Here is a 14,932-nt window from a genome sequence, read left to right on the forward strand (position 1 = left end):
GCATGCTAGCAACCTGGTGGTTCTACCACAGGGACACGGCTGGACTGGACATCCCCGGTGTATCCAGTCCTTTTGCTATGCTATCCTCGATTGGCATAGTTCTCTTGGTCTAGTTTATCTCCACGCGCCCCCCTGACACAACCCTGCTTAGTCACCCAGGCTTGGCCCAGTACTGGGGATGCACCCTGTGGCCGGGGGTAGGAGCATCAGGGGTTCAGTATCTTTAGTCTGGCACCGGGGGACTGAGGACTGAACCGGCAGCCCTTCGGTTCCTGTCTGCTGCCAACATGTGAGGCTCTTGTGGAAGCTGGCGTGTGATGTCACAGTAAAAATGTTCCACTGCAGGATGTGACTGAGTGAACCTCAGACTCACTTTCACCTCCCACAGGTGACGACGCTACCCTGCACATACGGGTTGGTGGGCTCCTGAACGTACACCACTAGGATTGTTCCTTTGTGATTCTCCTGCAAGTAAATCATGAAAAAGCAGTAAACCTAAAATAGGAACTCTTGGAAAGAAGATTTAGAGTATAAAAAGTACTGCATGTTTCTTTTCTCTCCTCCTGTTGCTCATCAATCCTTCTGTTTCTGAGAGCCAACACACGACTCATCGATTGGATTTCTGTCTCTGCTCAGCAGTTGTGTGACAAGCTTTTTTCTTCTGAGTCCTCGTTTATTCACTCATATCAACTAAAATGTTTGTCACTTCATGATCCAATAAGGAAGTTCAATGGAAAGTTGTTTGTTGATCTCAGGTTTGATCACTTTTGAGGTGAAGCAGTTCGTTGGTGACGAATTCACGCAGTTGAAACGAGTGCAAATCAGTTCTGACAGCAGGGAGATCCAAAGTCTGCAGCCTGAACTCAGAGATTGATTGGCACTGTCTGTTTTCCCTTTGTGTGTGTGTACAAGTTTGTTTGGCAAAGATTTTAGGACTGCCCATCTCCCAGTTACTGCACACACACACACACACACACACACACACACACACACACACACACACACACACAAGGGGAGAGAGGGAGGGAGAGCGTTGTTGCACTCCTCCTCAGGGATTTACTTCTCCCCGGGGGGTTGAGGGAAAGGACCTGCTGAATGAGGAAGACGGGAAGAAAAGCCTGAATGAATGGACAGAATAAATGAGTGAAGAACAAGAAGTGGGACTCGTTTGAAGGCTTTTGTTGGCGCTGGTACCGAGCATGCCTCACTGGCAGGTTCTGGCCGTCGGTGCTACCTGCCTACTTATCTGCTTCCAAGTGGACTTTGCGGTGGCGGAGAAGCCGCTTCATGCAGCAGCTCTAGGTCAGAGAGAGTCCCAGGACCAGTCCCAGTGCCGGTCCCAGGACCAGTCCGAGAGCGGGCCACACAGCCAGACCTAGAGCCAGTCCCAGAGCCTCAGACATGGGGCCAGTCTGCTGCAAGCCGGACAGACTGAAGAAACAACATCTCCAAGGTAACGGGAAACAGATGCTGGAGAGTTTTAACTAGAGCAGTTAAGAGTGACGCCGGCTGGGGGACTGATGGAGGCTCAGACCCGCAGAACCTCTCAGATCAAGCTGGGTTCACGGCAGCCATGATGGCATGAAACTCAGGTGCTGCTGATCTCACGCCTTCAGTGGCGTCAGTCGCAACACCTGAGTTTACCTGCGAGCTCCTACCAACATGGCTGCTGTGAAAAAGCCTGTTGGCGTCCGTCAGCCCGTCAGCACCTGACTGACACAGAGACACGCGATACAAAGAGTTGGAGTCGGCCAAATTTCACCTAGAAGTTTTTTTTATTTCCTGAGATAATTTCTTGTTTGTGCCTGTATGGGTTCTTGGTTTGAGTCTGGCTGGCATTGATGTTTGCTCATGAGCACTTTGGTCAGCTGCTGTTGTTTAAATGTGCTAAAGAAACAAATCTGACTGCTGCTGACATCATCACTGGTTCGAGTTTCTTCTCCTCATTATCAAGCTGTAGTTTTATTTTGATCACTTCAGTTGGAAACACAGCTCGATTTCAGCAACATCCAGAATCTTCTGAAAATCGTTCTTAGGAGGTTGTCGTCGGCTCAGTTAAAGAGACACACGGATACAAGCTGGAGGTCAAAGTTCACTCACACACTCACTCACTTCTGCTGGAATTTAGCATCTCCACAGGTTCCTACAACCGGAAGCCTCTGTGAGGCTGAAAAGACGAAAACCTAGTTTACAAGTACAAAGCTAACGTTGCTACAGACGCATGATTCAATCACCACAACTAGAATAACCGCCAGGTTTTAGACACATTAATGCTTCTTAACTCAGAAGTGCAGCATCTGTAGAATGAGATGTCAAGATGTGTTCGCTGAGCGTCACTCACAGAGTTCATGTCAGCCCCCGAGACGCTGAACTCGCTGCCAGGTCCCGGGACTCAGCCCTGCGCTGCTCCGTAGCTGGGAGCTTGTGAGTCTCACTGGTGGAAAACCAGTTGGAGCTGGAGGAGGCAGCAGGGTCGCTCACGTTCTTTAGTGGTGATTCCTTCACAAACACGATGGAGGGTCATGAGGATTTTCTCTTTCACCTGGAAGGTCATGAGATGGGAGCCTTTTATGTGTCTTCTAACAGGTTTTTGTCAAAATGATGAGGCCTGCAGCCGCAGGCGGGGCAGGTCTGGGGGTTGTTCTTCACTGAGCTTGGAAGAAGCCTCTTCTAGTTTAGACGCTCTAGTTTTGTCTCAGCGCACAGAGAAACAACTCCAGGATTCTTCAGTGGTCGTCTGATGAAACGGTTGCGGCTGTCGCACTATTGGCTGGCCTCAGTGGTGGTGCGTTCTCATTTGCTTGTTTGCTGGGGTGGTGGTTTCTCTGGTGAACAGAGGGGAACCCTCGGCAACCTCATCAGTGTCTGCGTTGATAGAAGACGGCCTGAGGGACACACCAACTGTGCTGGCCCAGCGAACTCTGGGAGATTATGGATCCCTCTGCTTTTCTTGGCACGGTGCCTCCTGCATACCATCCCAGCACCAGGACACTGGCCAGGGTCCACGCTCCCCGAGCCACTGCAGGAGTGTTGATGGTGCCGACTGTGCCAGCTGGGCCGGGCCGCCTCTCGGACAGCGCTCAGACATGATACGGCCTTTGGGTTTGTTCTCAGCGGCTGGGCCACTGACACTGAACCCTCCAGGTTGTTTTAACGGAAGTCAAACGCTGTGTTTGTAAAAGGGGACATTCCAGTCATCGGGCCCGCAAAGTGAAATCTTTCCTTTCATGAAACAGCTGATTTACCCCTGACAGTTGGCTTTGACATAAATCGTGGTCCTGTTCGCAATGTAAAGCACGTTACCGTGGTGACCTTGATGAAGGAGGAGTAAGTGGGGACACAGAGAGATGTCAGGAATCACTGGGTCCCATCAGAGGAAAGTCAGCCGGGCTGAAGCGTCACCCCGCAGATGTGTCAAAGAACAGATGTTGACACATCTGCAGGGTGACGAGAATCACACCGCCGTCATGGTTCTGTCCCTGAAAGGAGAAGCTAAGAATAGGCGAGCTATAATGAGCTCCATTTAACTGTGAATATATCTTCAATAATTACAAAGACTGGACTGTTAGAGCTTAACACACACACACACACACACACACACACACACACACACACACACACACACACACACACACATGTATGTGGGCCAGGCTCACATGTCAGCCTCTGTCTGCTGCTGCATGGAAACTGAAACCATCTCACAGTTGATCATCAGTATAAAATGAAAGTTAAGAGCAGTTTTGGTTTTATTGCAGGCCAATGCTAGCTGGTAGTTAGCAGGCAGGACACGCTACGGACATGACGTGTCATTATTAACATTAATCATGAATAAGGTCTCTTACATTTCACATGTAACATGTCAATTCAAATGATTTTGCCTATCAAATACTCACAAATATGTGTCTTGAGCTCACAAAGACGTTTCTCTGACTCCAGAATGCAGAAGGAACCAACCACATATGTTTAGCCTGAAGCTAATAGACTGACGGCTATCAGCAGCTTAACTGTCCAAAATCATCCATTTACAAACTCTCCTGGTGGGCCCGCTATAATCCACATCATCTTCATCCAGTTTGACCAGTAATCCACAAACACTTGCTGTTGTTGTACTTGGTGGTAATAGGGCGTGATTAGCTTCAAGCTAATATACGTGGCCGGCTCTTTCTGCATTCTGGAGTCACAAAGTAGTGATGCAGGAGGGAATAACTTTGTATTGAGCTCAAATCCTAGTAGTGAGCACTTGAGAGGTAAAATAGAGCTTGAAGGTGAAGCACCTCTGAAGTACATTCTTCTCTACACATCAGTAAAGTAGAAGATGAAGAGGAGGCCAAAAGTAACCTGAGTTGATGATGTCAAGGAGAGACGGCAGCTCTGACTTCTTCAGACTCCAGCTGTCCAGGCTGCAGGGGGATTGATTGTGTGTGTGTGTGTGTGTGTGTGTGTGTGTGTGTGTGTGTGTGTGTGTGTGTGTGTGTGTGTGTGTGTGTGTGTGTGTGTGTGTTATCAGAGCTTGATTCTGTGAGGAGGAGGTATTGCATGAGTCCGGCTCCTTGATGTCTGGGTGTCGAGGTTTCTGTCCCCTGCTGAAGTCCTCCTCCTCCTGAGGGCCAGTCGTGAAACCCGAACTTATCTGAATGCTGTCAGTAACAAAACTGCAAAGTCACATCGGTTGGACCAATCGGGACGGGGATCGTGATTTATACCATAACTGCTGCATTTCAAGTGCACATCTGAGGTCAGAGGTCGCGCAGTGTGTTGTTCATCATGACAGTGTGAGTTTGCAGAGCTGGCTGACAATAGCACTTAGCTTGAAGGCTCCACTGTTTATATTTGGATTCCCTCCTCACAGCTAAATGACTGTGAACACAATGACTGTGACTGTGGCAACAACAGCCGCCGCCGCCACGACTGGCCCAGCCAGAAGGGACACACATCATTGAACCGTAGACACAAGAAGATGCTGATGCTGACTGGAGGAATTTGTCCTCGTCTTTAGTTTCTGTCCTGTAGTTTCAGATCTGACTGGGTTCCTCCAGACAGCGACAGTTTGGTGTAACTGAGGACCTGAAATCAAATGTGAACGGAGTCGCTGCCTCCAGCCTGCAAAATACCCGCCCCACACACACACACACACACACACACACACACACACACACACACACTTTCAGTTTAGATGTAACTATATATAAGTTATTTAAATGTTACTTCCATTTTCTGTTGGCTAAAATGTTTCTCTCTCTCTCTCTCTCTCACACACACACACACACACACACACACACACACAAACACACCCATGCACTTTGAGAACCCAGTTAGTGGAACACTTAGTAGGACAATAGTGCCATCTAGTGGTAAGAAGCATTTCCAGACCATTGGTCTTAGGGCAGACAGTGGGGACAAATGAAACTATGAACTGAACCTGATTGATGCAGATTTCCACCAGACCTCATGGAGGGGGGCATCCCGGAGGAGGAGGAGCCCGTTCAGTTTCAGGGGAAGATCTGTTCAACAGAGTGAATACATGGCTGGTTCTTTAACTCTGACCGAGGCCTCCAAGTGTGTGTCGGTGTGTGTCCTGAGGCTGGAGTGTGTTCTCCTGGCAGGATTCCTTCCTCCTTCCTTTGTTCTGGATTTAATGTCTGATGAGCAACTGTATTTCTGCTGTGCCATCAGGTGTTGTGTGGCTCTGATTCTCTGAGTTGTGGTGTTATTGTGTAGTTTCTGTTGACAAGGTTCAACAGGCTGCGTTCAACGCACAAACGCCGTCCGTTACACGCTGCAGCCGCAGTCCACAGACTGACGAGCTCATCGCCGCCTTCAGGAACTTGTCAGGTGGAGGGTTGAGTCTATTCATTCTGACGCACTAAAAACTGTCTGATGCAGAATTTACAGGAATAAAATGCAGACAAATATTAATAACATCAACAAGCACATTAATCTGAAGCCATGAACAGGACAGCAGTGTTCAGACCTGCAGCCTCTTCACTTCCTGTCTGAGCAAAGTCGTCACTCGCCAATCATCAGCCTCCAGCAAAGTGTTTCAACTGACTGTGGTACAGTCTAGTACCTAAGTTGTACTGCTGACTGTGGTACAGTCTAGTACCTAAGTTGTACTGCTGACTGTGGTACAGTCTAGTACCTAAGTTGTACTGCTGACTGTGGTACAGTCTAGTACCTAAGTTGTACTGCTGACTGTGGTACAGTCTAGTACCTAAGTTGTACTGCTGACTGTGGTACAGTCTAGTACCTAAGTTGTACTGCTGACTGTGGTACAGTCTAGTACCTAAGTTGTACTGCTGACTGTGGCACAGTCTAGTACCTAAGTTGTACTGCTGACTGTGGTACAGTCTAGTACCTAAGTTGTACTGCTGACTGTGGTACAGTCTAGTACCTTAGTTGTACTGCTGACTGTTGTACAGTCTAGTACCTAAGTTGTACTGCTGACTGTGGTACAGTCTAGTACCTAAGTTGTACTCCTGCAGGTACACAAAACAGCCCCCCCCCCCCGAACCTATATAACAAAAATACCACACTACTCTTAATCCATACAGATCGGCACCTGATTGATCAGTGAGCATTGATGATGAACAGTGGTGTTTAGTGAGTTAGCAGCTCCGCGACGGCCCGCCTGCTGCAGCCCTCTGACCCTCTGGGACTCCGTGTGTCCTCACAGGTGGGACAGGAGAGAAGGAGCGAGCGCCCATCAGCCATGAGTCCTTCCTGCTGATGGCCAACTCCCAGACAGACATGGACGACTGGGTCAAAGCCATCCGCCGGGTGATCTGGGCGCCGTTTGGAGGAGGTAAGACCTGACCTGAGGTCAGATCCTAGAAACTCTCAAGAGTGTCCTGAATTGTTCTTGTCAGCCCGTGGAGGTCTGATGATGATGTTAGATCATGTGACTGGAGCACCGACCAACCTGAGCCAGGAACCTAACCTCCAGGTCTAGCAGGGCTCTAGAAGCAAGGTCCTGGATCCGTAAAACTTGAAGTCCGGTGACAGGAAGGATGGAGCGACGACGACGAGTTTCCTCACACTTCATTTACCCATCAAAGAGAACTGCATTCAATTAAACCCATTAAATGCTATGAAATAGTCAGTAAGAGCTTCTTCTTCTTCTTCTTCTTCTTCTTCTTCAATCATGTTGTCTGTCTTTGCAGTAGTGGTCCTGTAGTACTGTAGTAAATTCCCAGGCTGCTAACTAGTGTACTTGACCGGAGTCCAGAAATATCGACAGACGAAGACACTGGCGGCAGCTGGGCAGCTCGGTGTCGCCTTACACACGACTGGGATATTAATAGAGCAGAAAATGTAGAAGAATAAACCAATAACACTGCCTTCATATGCAGTTCCACTCAGCTTCCGACCTCCTTTCAGCTCCGTGTGGGAGGGGGTGTTCATTCATAGCTGCTGCGTCACAGCCAGGCTGGTACAGAGCAGTGCTAGCTGGACTCGTTAGTGGAGGTTTCCAGAAGGACTCGGGTTCTTGGCGGTGACTCTGCTGGTCTGATCTGATCAGTAGTGTTGGATTCGACCTCTCATCATTTCAGAACTTCCTTTCTTTCACGACGTGAAGGTTCTAATCTCTGACAGAGCGCAAACTTGGCTGTGTGTTGTTCCTCAGCGTTCTTCTGCCCATTGGTGGACGAACGTCACTCAGTGACACTCAGGACCTCAGCAGATGTGTCCTGCTCGTTCACAGATTTCACGCCGTCGTTCACGCCGACCTCCTGGGCTCGATGCTGCTCCTCTTCAACTTTAACCTCGGATTCTGGAATCTGACGGGTTAAGTGGGTCAGATGTGGTTTTGGAATCGATGAGAAACGTTGGGCGCTGCTGTGCAGCGACTGTTCAGGCAACGACCAGGATTGGAGCCGGCTGCCATTCATGAATGATCATTAATATTCCTCCAGAGAACAAAGGTTGGTTCTCTGGCACAGTTCTGAACAGCGTTACATAAAACACCTCCAAAGTTTAGTTCAGTGCTAAAACTAACTGGTAATGGTAACTGGTAATAGTAACTGGGAATGATGGTCCAGGGGTCTTCATCTGATGAATTAGTGACCACAAATCAGGGGAACAAGTTATATCTTGTGGCTACAAAGTAGTTTTTCTCCCTTTACGGCAACTTTGGGCTCCTCAACCTTTTGCTGTGTTTGCCTCTTCCAAAGTTCTTTGAAGAGAAGAAGATTCTGACGAAAGCCACTAAGAATCCTCCTGCTAAAGCAAAGGATCAGGATTCTAGTAGAGGGACACAAGTTAACCTGTCTCTGACTCCCCTGAGCCTCGGCTGTGTCTCCTGGTCCTCGGATCAGCGTTTCCATGTGCACTCCCCAGTGGTGTCGGCTCACATTTCACTCTCGGGGGTCCGTCTGTCGGTGGTGGGTCCAGAATAGATCTGTCGCCGGCTTGTAAGGTCGAGTCGTTAGCGGCACGCCGACCTCCTGGGCTGGATGCTGCTGCTCTCTGCTGCTGCTCTTCAGCTTTAACGTCAGATTCTGGAATCTGACGGGTTCACTGGCTCAGATGTGGTTTTGGAGTCTATGAGAAACGGTCGGTGCTGCTGTGCAGCGACCGTTCAGGCATTGACCAGGATTGGAGCCTGCCAGCCAGGTAACACCCAGCCTGTGTGGTTCTCTGTGCTGTGATGGTCTAGCTTATCTTATATGTGTATCTACTGATACAAGCCGCTTCAGACGGCAACACACGAGGGAAGAGAACACATCTAAAGAAAAAAGGAAAGAGAAAAGGATGAATGAACAAATACAAAAACAGAAAATATCATCTTTCCTCCTTCAGGTCAACATCCCTGATGACAGCTTGAAAACTTTCTCATTTGTTCCAAAGTCAAGAGGCACAAACGAGGATTCAGTTTCAGTCTGAAAAGACCAACGGAGGCTGCGTGAGGGAATGTAGCTTTGTGGTTATGAAATATCTCCATAAGAAACAGAGATCAAGAGGAGTACACAGAATCATGTGCTGAAGGTTCTGACCACCCACGCACTCGAGTTAGTGGGTGTGTAAGTGACCATGTGACCTGTGGACGCTCTGATTGTGTATCGGTTGTAAAATGCTTGAATTTTTTTTAGAATGTAAGAATGTAAATGATGTTTGTGAGATCTGAGGGTCTTCTGCCTTCAGCGGCTCTGTCTGATCAACCATCTGCTGTCTTCTTGCTCCTCCTGTATGAGTCCTGGCTGTAGTCCCCAGGCCCTCCTGCAGGTGGCGCCACCCACTTCAACCCTGCTCAGCAGCATTGTGTCCTATCAGCAGCTCCCTCTGATCCAAACCACTCTATATGTGACAGCTGCTCTCTCTGTCCCAGGGATATTTGGCCAGCGTTTGGAGGACACAGTGCAGTATGAGAAGAAGTTCGGCCCCCGGCTGGCCCCCCTGCTGGTGGAGCAGTGTGTGGACTTCATAAGGGAGAGGGGCTTGGACGAGGAGGGTCTCTTCAGGATGCCAGGACAGGCCAACCTGGTCAAGGAGCTGCAGGAGGCCTTCGACTGTGGCGACAAGCCCCTGTTTGACAGGTATTGTCTTCACCTGAACACACCCGCAGTGGTGGACCCTGTTCAGCCAAGTAACAAGCTGTGGGTGTCTCTCCCCTGCAGTAACACAGATGTCCACACGGTGGCATCCTTGCTGAAGCTGTACCTGCGAGAGCTGCCTGAACCTGTTGTCCCCTTCTGCAAATATGAAGACTTCCTCACCTGTGCACAGCTGCTGGCCAAAGATGAGGAGGAGGTCTGCACCGTGTGTGTGTGTGTGTGTGTGTGTGTGTGTGTGTGTGTGTGTGTGTGTGTGTGTGTGTGTGTGTGTGTCTGGGAAAGAGAGAGAGAGAGAGATTGCAAGTGGTTGTGTCTCTAAAAGTGGTGTATATGTCATTTATCAGGGGGTCCAGGAGCTTGAAAAGCAGGTTTACACTCTACCTCTTCCTAACTACAATCTCCTCAAGTACATATGCAAGTAAGTCCCCCCCCCCCCTCTCTCTCTCTCACACACACACACACATACACACAGACCCTGACCTTACAGTTAACCTCAGCCTAAGTCTAACTCCATCTCTAGATCTTCAGCTCATCAGACCCCAGAAACAGGTTCTGGTTTTCTGACCCCATAAAGTTGCTTAAACAAGAACACAAACACAGACAGGTGACCTTGACTGGTTGCTGGTCTCCATGGAAACGACCACATTCCTGGCCAAGATGTACATGTGGACACACATTTATTTAGTTTTGTATTTATCCGTTTGTGTCTCTGCTTAGATTCCTGGACGAGGTCCAGTCGCACTGTAACGAGAACAAGATGAGCGTCCAGAACCTGGCCACAGTGTTCGGACCCAACATCCTGCGACCCAAGATGGAGGACCCGGTCACCATCATGGAGGGTATGTTCACTCAGTCCAGGTCGGACTCATCGTGGTCTCAGCAAAACGTGAAACTAACACTAAACTCCAAGTTTAAATCTAATGATGGGATTATGATTGTTATTGTTGTTCTGGGGGAACTTTGATTATCAGGGAAATGAACCCAGAATAGAACCAGAGTGGATGAATCAAGTTAGACGAACGAGGATCCGTGGGCCCAGGAGGAGGCCGTCGCCTACCAGTGAGTGATTCTGATGCTGATCTTCTGTGTTCCACATCCTACAGGAACGTCTCTGGTCCAGCACCTGATGACAGTCCTCATCAGGGAGCACGACCGCTTGTACTCAGGGAGAGACCAGGAGGGACTCGGCACACCGCAAACAGAACTTCACCAGCTCCAGAACCGCAGCCTGGGCGCCTGGATCTCTGAAGAAGACCTGCAGAATGTTCCCGTCTCCAACCCTGAACCGGAGCGCCAAAGCAGCGCCTCATCGCTAGACACCAAACTGTGCACTGCCGTCACACCCTCACAGACCCTGAACCCAAACCCTGGCCCAAAACACGGGTCTTGCTCTGGGAAGGGTGATGCAGTGGTCAGCCCGAGTAAGCAAGCCAAGACCTTACCGTCCTGGAAGTACTCCTTCAAAAGCTCCTCAGCGCCTCGTTCTCAGGCGCAGGCCAAACAGAGCGGCGGCAGTTTGTTGGTGGAGACCACCAGTGGGTCTTCTGGTGGGGGGGGAGGGGGGAGTGGTAATTGGCTGATGAATGGTTTGTCATCTTTGAGGGGTCACCGGCGCACCTCCTCTGGTGAGCGGTCCACTAGAGACCGCGATTCCACCGGGTCCTCGCAGAGACTATCCACCTATGACAATGTCACCTCCTCCTCCAGCATGGGGAGCGTTCCCAGTGTGGCCAGCACCCCTTGGTCCATGTCCTCCTGTGAGATCTCTGTTCCGGACTCTGGAAGCAGTGAGCCAGCTAACCACAACTGTGGGGGAGGCAGTGAGGGGGGAGACAAGGGGGAGTGGATGGAGAGTGTGAGGGAGACGGACCGGGGAAGGGATGGGGGGATGACCACAGATCCGAGCTCTGAGCAGGACAGTTGCGAGGCCATGGAGCTGTGCAGCAGCAGTGCCCCCTGCAGCGAGAACGGGAACACGGCCGCCGGGGCTCAGTCTGCTGTCATGTCTGAGGATGGAGACGGGACTCCTGTTCCCCTGAGCAGCCTGGTGGAGGGGCTGAAGGACGAGCTGAGGAAACAGAAGACCGCCTACGAGGCCAGGATCCAGAAGTGAGTCCACATCCCTAAACTCTGAAACGGATCGGATGCTAAGATTAGCTTAGCCCCCATCGAGTTAATCACGTGATCACAACTATTGATCCACTCGGGATCTTGACACCTGGCGGGAGACTCGCCTCTCTTCTCCTGAACCCATCTCAGTTTGTCCGGCACCATTTTCCCTCAGCAGGTAGCGTCTGTATCACATGGTTCCCCTCACCTGTGATGGCCCATATTACAGTAGGAGTTTCTGCCACAGATGTGAGGAAATGAGCTAAATATCACACACACACACACACACATGCGCACGCACACACATGCACACACACGCAGGCACACACTCACACACATATGCACATGCTCACATTCACACACATGCACACATATGCACACGCACACTCTCACACACATGCACACATATGCACATGCACACACACACGCACGCACATGCACACACACACAAACACGCACACGCAGGCACACACATATGCACACACACACACACGCACACACATATGCACACGCACACACTCACACACGCAGACACACACATGCACACTCACACACACGTACGGACGCATACTCTTCCTTGTGGTGAGAGTGATGAATGTTCTGTGTTCTGCAGGCTGGAGGACTCCAGCGCTGCTCTGTGTTCTCAGGTGGAACGTCTGGAACAGGAGATGGAGCAGGAGAGGAAGAGGCAGCGCCTGCTGGAGATCAAGCTACGGAACTCCGAGCGAGCTCGAGAAGATGCAGAGAACCGCAACCGGCTCCTGGAGAAGGAGATGGAGGACTTCTTCTCCACTCTGGGAGATCTGGCCCTGGGGGCCAGGACTAGCGATATCTGATTCACCCAAACAGGGCATGAGGGTCCGGTTTAGATACCGGGCCGTGGGTCTAGGACGACCTCGAGCGAACTGAGATGTGGAGAAGAGGAAGAACAGATTTCACATTGTGACTTCTGCGGTTCTGATGTGCAGTGATTCTAGAACGCATGCTGGAAACAGAACATGAAGATCCTGGAGAGTCCTGAAGACTCATTCAGGTTCCTGAACACAAGCGGTGGAACATAGTGTCCTTAATAAGACGTTCTCTTGATCTAAAGGAAGTCTTGATCTAAATGAAATTTAAACCAGGACGAGCTAAATCAGGACGATCTGGACCAGGATACCCTAGACCAGGACGGTAAAGACTCGGACGATAAAGACCAGGACGATGTAAACCAGGACAAGCTAGACCAGGATGATTTAAACCAGGGCAATGTAAATCAGGACGATGTAGACTGGGACAACCTAGACCAGGATGATCTAGACCAGGACGATGTAAACCAGGACAAGCCAGACCAGGATGATTTAAACCAGGACAATGTGAACCCGGATGACCAAGACCAGGACGATCATGACCAGGATGAACTAGACCAGGATGATTTAAACCAGGGCAATGTAAATCAGGACGATCTAGACTGGGACAATGTAAACTGGGACGAACTAGACCAGGACGATCTAGACCAGGATGAGCGAGACCAGGATGTTACATGCATGAAACAGCTTATTCCAGTATCTTTATCAGGTATTTTTATTAAAGAATACTTCAATACTTTGACATTTCTTTACTATTCTAAAGTCTGTAGGCTAAATGTGATGCAAGAGTTAGGGGACTGTTAGCTTAGCTTAGCATAAAGACTGCAAGCTGTTGTTAAATCTGTTGTTCACTTTGTCTTGAAAATGTTTGAAACTGTTTCAAGGATGTTTTGTCCTCAGGTGAATGCGGTTCTGCTTCTGAAGGTTCTGCTTCTGAAGGTTCTGGCTCCGGCGCAGCGCTCGCGGGAGCAGAGGCTGCGCCGGCTGTCCAGGCGAACTGTTCCCTCTGCTTCCTTGGGCAGCGCCCAGTGAGAGCGGTCGCAAAACCTCCCCAGAGCACGAATGTTTCTGCCAATGTGTGTGTGGTTCCTTCAACAGCAGCAGCCACGTTAGCAGAAACACAGTTCTCTCACGTGTCGTGTCTGGTGTGTTTGACCTGGGGTTTCCAGGTTTGCTGCGTCTGGAACTGAGACGGCCTTCCGAATCCCGAATCACCATAAATACCTCGTACATGCAAATGGACATGAAACACACGTGAGACAGTTGTTTTTAGGTGATTTGTCTCCCAGATGTACGATAATCTTACAAAGAAAAAAAGATTTTCAAACATGTTCTCCTGAGAATGAACACAGGAGAACGTCTGTTAGTCCTCAGGCACCTCCAGTGCCTCTCTGACCCCCCGCCTCGCCCTCGGGTCCCTCTGAGCCTCAGTGATGTCACTAAACCTTTAATGTACAGACGTGTCACAGGGACGCTGCCGAGTCAGTAGGTGAGGCGCATGTACAGAACAAACCAAAGGTTGGACGCCTCATCATCCGGCCTGGAAGCCATGTTGACTTTGGCAAAAGAAGCTGAACACTGCCCTTAAAGAAACAATAGCATTTCCTGCTTGTGCCTTCGGGAAGTGTGTGTACTACTGGAGTGTTGTAATACTGGAGCGTTGTAATACTGGAGCGTTGTTGCTGGTCCAGATGTGGAGAGATGTCCCGCCCATCGGAACACAGCAGCGAGTGCTGACCAACCAGAAGCTGCCGATTCTTGTGGAAGTGAATTTTGAATTTGAATGGAAGTGAAGAGTTCAGAATGTAACCTTGTAGTGAATGTAAGTGATGTCCGTGAAACCAGCCCGGGGGGGGGGGGGGGGTCCACACTCCCCACATGTTCTCAGAAGGACTCACTGTTCTACGAGCATCGCATGTTTAAATGTCAGGACGTCCAGGGGAACCTCCAGGGGTGATGAAGTGACTCGGTTCTCAAAGGAACCAACTAACAGTACAATTACAAGTGAAACGGTGTTTGGAACGATGTCACTGTGCTGTTCTTTCTTTTTACAGTTTATAAAGAAAGCCAATGTTTTATTAGCATCTTTGTTTGCACAGGTTTACAACAGCAGTGTTGAGGATGAGCAGCCACGCACTCACACAGGTTCTTATGTTCTATGTATGTATGTCACATGTTACTGTGTTCCTTGAGGCTCTGCTGGTCATCAATGGTGCTTATTTATTATGGACTTACATTCTTGGAATGAACCAACGTGTATGAGAATAAAGGTGACGATCATCTGAAAGGAACTTGTGATACGAAGCTCTTGGTGCACAAACGCCGCCGGTCCACCTTTCAGGGAGACCGGCGGGGGCGAGACGGAGCGGAGAACCGGTCACTTGTGATCAATCAATCAGCTTTCATAGAAAATTCAGCATCATT

At 49.7% G+C, this 14,932-nt stretch overlaps 1 protein-coding gene across 1 annotated transcript in view; it reads left to right on the plus strand.

Annotated features, from left to right (window-relative positions):
* The window catches only part of arhgap22b (Rho GTPase activating protein 22b), a 28,121-nt gene extending 13,332 nt beyond the window's left edge, over window positions 1-14,789 (plus strand). Inside the window, exons 4-10 of the mRNA XM_086194984.1 lie at window positions 6,674-6,802; window positions 9,326-9,533; window positions 9,615-9,747; window positions 9,896-9,969; window positions 10,269-10,390; window positions 10,655-11,660; window positions 12,274-14,789. Coding sequence (XP_086051110.1) covers window positions 6,674-6,802; window positions 9,326-9,533; window positions 9,615-9,747; window positions 9,896-9,969; window positions 10,269-10,390; window positions 10,655-11,660; window positions 12,274-12,496 — 1,895 coding nt within the window. The 3' untranslated portion in view covers window positions 12,497-14,789. The remainder of the gene's footprint in view (window positions 1-6,673; window positions 6,803-9,325; window positions 9,534-9,614; window positions 9,748-9,895; window positions 9,970-10,268; window positions 10,391-10,654; window positions 11,661-12,273) is intronic.
* Window positions 14,790-14,932: the final 143 nt, after the last annotated feature.

The sequence above is a fragment of the Aulostomus chinensis genome, chromosome 23, assembly GCF_037954235.1.
Source record: "Aulostomus chinensis isolate RoL2024-O1b breed Wild chromosome 23, RoL_Achi_v1.0, whole genome shotgun sequence".
NCBI classification, from domain to species: domain Eukaryota; kingdom Metazoa; phylum Chordata; class Actinopteri; order Syngnathiformes; family Aulostomidae; genus Aulostomus; species Aulostomus chinensis.